At 45.2% G+C, this 7,617-nt stretch overlaps 2 protein-coding genes and 1 long non-coding RNA gene across 8 annotated transcripts in view; 2 read left to right on the top strand and 1 right to left on the bottom strand.

Annotated features, from left to right (window-relative positions):
* Positions 1-17: 17 nt before the first annotated feature.
* On the top strand, positions 18-3,400 carry LOC111664599 (low-density lipoprotein receptor class A domain-containing protein 4-like). Its single transcript, XM_087177385.1, has 3 exons — positions 18-334; positions 1,162-1,212; positions 1,555-3,400. Exons 1-3 carry the CDS (start codon positions 224-226, stop codon positions 2,074-2,076), a joined length of 684 nt encoding a protein of 227 aa, XP_087033511.1. The 5' UTR covers positions 18-223; the 3' UTR covers positions 2,077-3,400.
* A 264-nt stretch (positions 3,401-3,664) lies between these two features.
* Positions 3,665-7,617, bottom strand: part of LOC147818386 (uncharacterized) — an 8,580-nt gene continuing 4,627 nt past the window's right edge. The window contains exons 3-6 of one of the 2 annotated variants that reach the window (XR_015438009.1): positions 6,566-6,638; positions 5,851-5,962; positions 4,423-4,481; positions 3,665-4,071 (exon numbers count right to left, since the gene is read on the bottom strand). This is a non-coding gene — a long non-coding RNA (uncharacterized LOC147818386). The remainder of the gene's footprint in view (positions 4,072-4,422; positions 4,482-5,850; positions 5,963-6,565; positions 6,639-7,617) is intronic. The other variant, XR_015438010.1, reaches the window with a different exon arrangement.
* arhgef2a (Rho guanine nucleotide exchange factor (GEF) 2a) overlaps positions 4,066-7,617 on the top strand; it is a 21,071-nt gene continuing 17,519 nt past the window's right edge. For 2 of the 5 annotated variants that reach the window (XR_015438008.1, XM_023419261.2), the window contains exon 1: positions 6,857-7,116. Coding sequence is in view for 3 of the 5 variants with exons in the window: in XM_023419261.2 (XP_023275029.1) it covers positions 7,054-7,116 (63 nt within the window). In the remaining 2 variants the exon portion in view is untranslated. Of the gene's footprint in view, positions 4,304-6,855; positions 7,117-7,251; positions 7,373-7,617 lie in introns of those variants that run through there. The other 3 variants (XM_087177384.1, XM_087177382.1, XM_087177383.1) reach the window with 3 other exon arrangements.

The following is a 7,617-nucleotide window of genomic DNA, read 5'->3' as shown; positions in this document are numbered from 1 at the left end:
TGAAATATGTTCACCCATCCTTCTAAAGTCGCATCACTTTTATTATATTATCTAATTATGGCCTGAAATCACAAGTCAGTTTCAGTCTGAGCCGCATACAACAGCTTCCAGTTCAGACGAGGACAGAAGTCATTCATGTCTACAGCGGATCCACTAACAGGTTTCTCTCTGTGTTCCTGCAGCTGAACTGGAGTTTGTTCAGATAATAATAATCCTCCTGGTGATGACCCTCATGGTAGTCCTGATCGTCTGCCTGCTCAGTCACTACTGGCTGCCGGCCCTGACCTTCCTCAGCAGGCTCGGCCACGCCCAGAGACACCAGGCCGCACAACTGGTAGGTGACGCACGAGAGAGGCTGGGATTACTGGGAGGCTGTTCCATTACCAGAAAGACAAACAAACCAAACATCATAATCCCGTTAATGGCTCCATATTAATTACACATTAATTTGATAACACAGTGTATGAATATTTATAGTATGTTGTTATGTAGCAGCGTCATGTTGGTGGTAAATACAAAACCTTACGATGCAGCTGGATTTCTCTCAAGTGAGAATCCGTCTCTCCAGGCTCCAAGATGTTGGCTGATTGGTCATAACCCCAGCGGTTCAGACCAATCAGAGTCCTATGATGAAGGATCTGCCTGATTTTCATAAGAGTGACTAATGCACATATTTTCCCAACCCAGATAAAAATACTCTACCGACATGTTAACGAGCAATAAAGCTCCTCAGACTGTGTTTCCTTTTCGGCGTTCCCTCTCTTCCCGACCTTAGTCTCAGAGTAGTAAACCAAGCCCGACACAGTGAACGTAAGCTGCCACACAGCTGATTCCCTGTTTACCCTGATTACATGTGTGGGCAGCTTCTAAACGACCGTCAAAAGGCCGACATGACCAAACCCGACCTGATCCGAACATCATCTTACAGTTTTTTGGATCCCGGCGGGTCCTATGGGGCTCGGGCTCAGTATCTGCCCTCAAGTACAAAGAAAAAAATCTCCATTTGTAGACATTTATCTGAAGCCACCACTGATATACAGCAACATCATATTCAGGTGACAAATCATGTCCTGTGATTGTGAGTTTTATAAATGTTTTGTATGAAGGAAATGTACATAAGACTCTCTGTAACCTCCTTCCCCTTTCTCCCGCTCTCTCTAGGATGGCGCTGTGTGGAGAGACAGCGTGCTGACTCAGCAGAGAAATGCTGAGGTGAGTTACAGCTGATGTGTTTCAGAGAAGCTTCACCTTCTGATCCAGAACAGATGTGGACCAGATCCACACAGATGTGGTGGTTGTATCTGTGCTGTGCTTTGGGCCTGAACCTGACTGAGAGTCTGACTCCCCCTGCTGGATCAGGACAGAACATACAGCTGTAGTCCTGACCCCTGGTGGACCAGGGTAGTTCCTCAGTCCTTGGAACTACTTCTTAACAAAAACGTCTGCTCTGCTGCATCAGATTAAATAGTTCCAGGAACTGACGACCACGTGTTATCACCTACTCTAACGTCCTGTGTGTGACTTTAATGGGTCTTTTTCTCTGTGTGTGTTCAGGTGACGCGTGGTCATCTGACCAACAGCCTGCCACCCTTCATGCAGCAGCAGCAGCTGTGTCGCCTGCAGCCCACCTACCCTTACCTGCAGCAGGAACTCATCAACCTCCCGCCTCTCATCTGCCTGTCAGACGGGGAGGAGCTGCTGCCCTACAAGGGTCCCTGCAGGTTGCAGCTCCGCCCCCCGGAGCAGCAGCTGGAGCTGAGCCGAGCCGCGGTGCGCGCTCCGCCCAACCGGACCGTCTTTGATAGAGACCGCATAGATATTTATACACACAGCAAGAGCCCACGGGCCCCCGGCGGTAACACTGGACTCGACGCTGCCAGGGCCAGGATGGAGGGCTCGCCACCCTCCTACAGCAAGGTGATGGGGGACTACGCTGGGTCCGCAGCCCGCTACAGCCGGTACAGCAATAACGCAGCACCCACAGACGGCAGGTCAGGACGTGACCGCTCACAGACGGTGTTCCATGCCGGCAGCAGGCGACCGGAGAGCAAAGCCTCCAGTGACTTAAACAGCTGACAGAGGACAGACGTCCGTCCACCTGTCCCCCTCACTACACCTGGACTGTGCAGGAGATCAGCTGGTTTTCTCTCATATTAAATCTGAAAGAGTTTTATTAAAGTCTCTGCTTGGTCTATTTTTGTATGTTTGACACTTCTGATGCAGACGCTGGACGCTGAGCGCAGGCCAAGTCATGAGCTCCAGGTCTGTGGACAAACCCCCGTCAGATCCAGAAATCAGTGCTGTGATTGGTCGTCTGAAGTCTGATGTCAACAAATGTGAAGTTGCACTAAGTTGAAAAGTTGTTTGTCAGTGAAGGAGCCTGGTTCAGGTTCAGGATTCACATGATGCAGCTTGGAGTTTCTGGTTCTCTCCCACGTTCATCAGCTTCACTGGACGTCGCCTCGGCACTGTGAAGGTGGAATTATGGGAAAGTGAGTGATCGTCTTTAACTCACTGACAACAGTCTGACCGGAGTTCATCTGAGTTTACATCTCGATATAAAGGATTTATTTTTATTCTGTTCACAAGTCTGAAGTCAGACGGTGTTAGAGCTGCAGCAAGTAACTGATCAATTATTTTCATCATTGATCTGTTTGTTTATTTGTGGTCTGGTTCCAGAACCAAAGATTTTCAGTTCACAGTAACAGAAAACGATCCTCACGATTATTGAATTAACCGATGATTGACAAGTTCAACAAATCAGATCAACACACACACACACACACACACACACACACACACACACACACAGTTTATGTGTACCAAGGTCTGTGTTCAGGTTTTAATATTCTGTTCCACTTACATCGTGTTTTGTTCACTAGCAGCAGACTAGTTAATTAGCAGTTAACTAGCAGTGAACCAGGGTTAGTAGATGACAGTCTCTCTGCGCTCTCACTCTGTCTGTGCAGATGTTGTTGACCCACATAAAGAGTATTTATTTGTATTTATTCTATGTTGATGAAGCCTGGGACCTGATCTCCATGTGTCCGCCTCCCTCTGCTGTCACTGGCTCAGAGAAGTCAGGTGACCGGTCACATGACCCCGCTTCCCGCTGCTGTCAGTTTTACTGTCACCTTTTTACAAACTGTTGTTTAGGACAAACATCTAAAGTAAACACTTGTTTGCAGGAGTCATGTGACTTCCTGTCTGATGGTGACCGTCACAGGAAACCACTTGCACTTAAAAAGCCCCGCCTCCGTCGTGCCTCTTCCAATGGTGCTTCTCCAGCAGTCTGACTCTGTACAGTGCTGTCCTGTATATACCTTCATATATTATGCACATGTGCTCCTCCCGCAGAGGAGACTGTTAATGCTGTCAACATTAAAGTGAATGCATCAGAGCGTCTGGTGTCTCTGTACAGGAAACAGAAATCATGTGACTGTTCAGGCCTGAGCTGGAACACACAGCAGGTTCAACCGTCAGCTGAGAACACTGTTCCTCACGGTTCCACCGCATCATGAAAACTGGACTAACAGCTCGTTCTCAGCGTTTTCATTATGTCCCCTGGAAAAATTATAACGTGACGTTTCTGTATTTAAAATGCTAAATCTAAAATCCCTTTAACACTGACAGGGATGTCACACAATGCAACAGTAACTTTGAATTGGATTAACAGAACAGAATTTTATTCTTTTTAGTGCTTCCTTCCAGAAAACATCAATTTCAATGTTCAGATCCTCTTCCCTGCTTTTATTTTAGAGTCTGACTCGTCCATTTGGTTTGAAAAGATTCACACAAGGAATGAGATTAGCTCAAACACAGTTTCTCATCTGCAGACACCTGAAGAAATGAGTTTTGGGCAGAAGAAATGAAGCCAAGTGTCAGTTTATGTCAAGATCTTTTACAGAAACTATTCCTGTCTGCCTCCACTCTCTGAATGCAGTGTCTGTTAGAGACGCAGAGAAGGCGTGCACTGATGTGTTCAGGAGCTCACAGGATTTCCTGATTTTGTTCCAGACTGCCTGAGCGTTGGACAGAGTGACGTAGTCGTCTTTAAGAACGGCAGGAGGTCTAGGTGATGAGGAAAGGAGAGCAGGGAGAGAAATCGTAGAGGTTAAACTCTTTTTAACATTAGCTGCCCATTAGCACCATGTTCCCTTGACTTCTGTAGGTCAGTTTTTGAGCTTGTATAGGTGAATGTTTTAATTGACTTAAGGAATAAAAATTGGGACATTTCTGAAATAAATACAAGAATCTCAGCAGGGAAACCATCTGAACATCACACGGCCGCTCAGGGAGAGAGGTAAAGTTCTCTGTTATCTTCTAACTTGTTCAGACTTTTAGTAAAGTTGATTTAGCAGCTTTATGGAAGTTTTGTTATTGCTACATAGCTAACATTAGCATCAACAGGTGTTTACTTACCAGTCTAGGAGAAATGTTGTGGGTTCAGCATCAAACTTCATTCCTTTACTAACAGCTGTCTGCAGGGGTGGAAAGACACACCAATGTTAGCTCTCTTTGTTATGCCCCCGGTTTAAGGGAGACCACTCTTCCCACTCAACTGATGCAGCAATCAAAGTTCATAAATTAGCAGTTTTTAATTTTAACACCCAAACCCTAATCTTACCTCACAAAATAAAATGTTTAACCTGAACTCCGAACAGGAAAACTGGAGGAAATGGTTAAATAAAAACACAAAGACAACCAGAGGGCCGTGTATTATTGTTATTAGACAACAATGACTGAAGCTCGTCAGGTGCCACTTGTTGTGCTCTTGAACAGGGAAATAGCAACGACGCTGAAGACAGTTTCTGTTTCGGCAGTTAAGGGGAAAGTGAAGGTAAAATTAATTTACACAGCTGAGCCTTTTATTCTATCTCTGCATATAGACCACATTGGATCAGGTCTAGATCTTGTCAGCTAACTGACTTCGTGAAATAGCAGGAATAAAAACCAGCTTTCATGTTCACTCATCTATCTTCAGTGACTTTATAACCAATACATCCAAAAGTCTGTCAACATGTAAATGGCGCCACAACAGTAGCAGCAGCAGCTAACGCTAGCTCACGGTTAGTCGACGGTTAAAATACAAAACACGGCCATTTATCAAACAATGAACAACAGTAACTAGGCAACAGTTATCAGGAACACGTATTGTCAAATCTACAGTGATTTGTGTTCAGTATTTTTTATCTTAAAAGGGAAATAGAAGCGACAGGCAACTTTCTCGTTCACTCATCTTTCCAGAACAAAAGAGCAAAGCGCGGTTCGTCTCTAGCGGAGCCCTCAGGCATTACTAGTACATCACCGCACAATCGATCACAGTCAACCCAGACATCACTCTGGATGACAGATCTACAATGTTCAACTCTAATCACAGACTATCAAAATAAATCCTTTAAGAAGCACAGCCAGAACAATGAACCTGTAAAAGTGAAACAATGAATACTAATGCATGACTGACAGAAATGAAAACACTGTACTGTACAGTAATGTACTGTACATATATTTGTATTTTTATATTTCTTAATATTTCTTCACATTTTATTGTAAATATTTTATCTTATTGTTAAAATGTTCTATTTATATTTAAGCTCTCTGACCTGCAGTACTTGCTTGTTTCATCTTTGTTTCTTTATTTCTTTTCTTCTTACTATGTTTATTGATATGAACCAAAACACCAAAGCAAATTTCTCGTATGTTAAAAACCTACTTGGCAATAAACCTGATTCTGATTCTGGTCTATATTTTTCATCTGTATTACTAAGGTAATTACTGATCATTTTTTATCTACCACACAATCACCACCACCTGCTCCAGAAGAAACCACGCTCAGCAGAGAAAACGTACAGGTAGATCCTTCGACAACTGAGCAGCTTTATCTCCTCCTCTCTCTCTTCCTCCACTTATTTCTGCGACTATCGTCTGAGTGCTGGCTGAGCAGCATCATGTGACCTCTGACCTAGAAAACAGAAAGTTGTTCAAATAGAAACATTCCGTCAAAATGTAATAATTCTCAATAATCTATAGGTTACAAGACCAGGTCCGGCTAAGACTGGGTCCAGACCTGGACCAAGGTCCAGGTCTCATTCATGTGAGAGACAGTCTGGGTGATAACCTGGAGGCTGTGGTCCAGGATGAAACACTAAGGCTACAGTGGAAACAAAGACAGTGCTAACTGGTGTGATGTGCACCATGTTAGTTTAGCATGTAGCATGCTAACATTTAATTATTTACACTGAACACATGGATGACCTGATGGTGGCGCTAGAGGACAAGTCAGTGGCGTTCATCCTCTGGAGACCATGTGTCTCTACAGTGGACCTTCAGACCCTAGAGCCAGGTCGCTCAGTGTGTGTGTGTGTGTGTGTGTGTGTGTGTGTGTGTGTGTTTCCTCTGATTGTGTGTCAACACCGGTCAACACCGAGGCTGCATGACACTGTTTTGAAACATTTCTTCCTGTAATGGCGCAGTCCTTCCTCACTGGGGAAACACACCAACACACATGATCATTCACCCACCCTCACTGGATCATAGAAGCACCAACACTGACGGCTGAACTCACCTGTTCACCTGCCACAGGAGCTTCAGATGCTGGTGTTTCAGTCTGAGCTTCGTCATGGTTACGGGACAACAAGCTGTCACACAGAAATAAGACAAACGGTCAGGTGACACGAGCCTCAACTGTCTCCATGTGAACAGTGAGTGCAGATTAGAGGATTCTGTAAATGGCTTCATATTAGGATGTAGAAAGAGCAAATAATAGTCTATACCAGGCGTTCAGACAGCTCAACACTGTGTGTGCGTGTGTGTGTGCGTGTGTGTGTGCGTGTGTGTGTGAGGGGGCGGTGATGATTCAGAAGTCAGATTTCTCACAGGAACAGCCTCTTCACTAGAAGCAGAAGCACATTGCAGTTGGCCGGTGAGGACAGATTTTTAGTTGTGGTCTGACGGAGCCACACAGACGCGTTCAGACCTTGATGCTGGATATTTTATTTCCTGACTCGCTGCCGCCGTTTGAATCTGCCACCGCGAGAAGATTCAGCTGCCACAATGTCAAGAGTCACCAATCTGTCCAAACTGCGTCAGGAGAGAATGAGGGAGATCAACCTGCGGGTGAGTCGGCCTCATGGCACAACCACCACCCACCCACCCACCCACCCGATCACTGCCAAGTCATACCAGCTCTATTGTTTCACTTCCTGTCTCTGTTTTTGTCACTTCCCCACTCTCTCTGTCACTGTGTGGGCCCCTGTCAGTGACACGGGGCCGCTCTCTACGACTGGAGCCCTGAAACCGAGGGCCCTGAAACAGCTGCACTGCTTTTAATCAGGATGTAGCCTCCGGGATGATGCTGCGTGTATCTGTAAATGTAGGTGGTGGTGTGTGTGTGTGCGTGTTTGTACACAGTGTGCTCTCACTGGATATTTGAGAATAGCAACTGTTGCCATAGAAATGGCAGTGGGTGTGTGTATGTGATATTACTGCCTTCTTTGAGACTGTTGTCGGCCTAAAAAATGTTTCTACTGTTCACTCGTGTTGATTATGTAATCTGCTGGATTTAATATTTAATACGGGTCATGCAATTTGCATTTCATATGATCAGCTACACCCCCC

Source organism: Seriola lalandi, unplaced genomic scaffold (genome assembly GCF_002814215.2).
Source record: "Seriola lalandi dorsalis isolate HSWRI2012SDOR001 ecotype SW California unplaced genomic scaffold, Sedor1 jcf7180002054595, whole genome shotgun sequence".
Classification (NCBI taxonomy): domain Eukaryota; kingdom Metazoa; phylum Chordata; class Actinopteri; order Carangiformes; family Carangidae; genus Seriola; species Seriola lalandi.
Note: the sequence above shows the minus strand (reverse complement) of the source record. Positions and strands in the feature narration are given on the sequence as shown.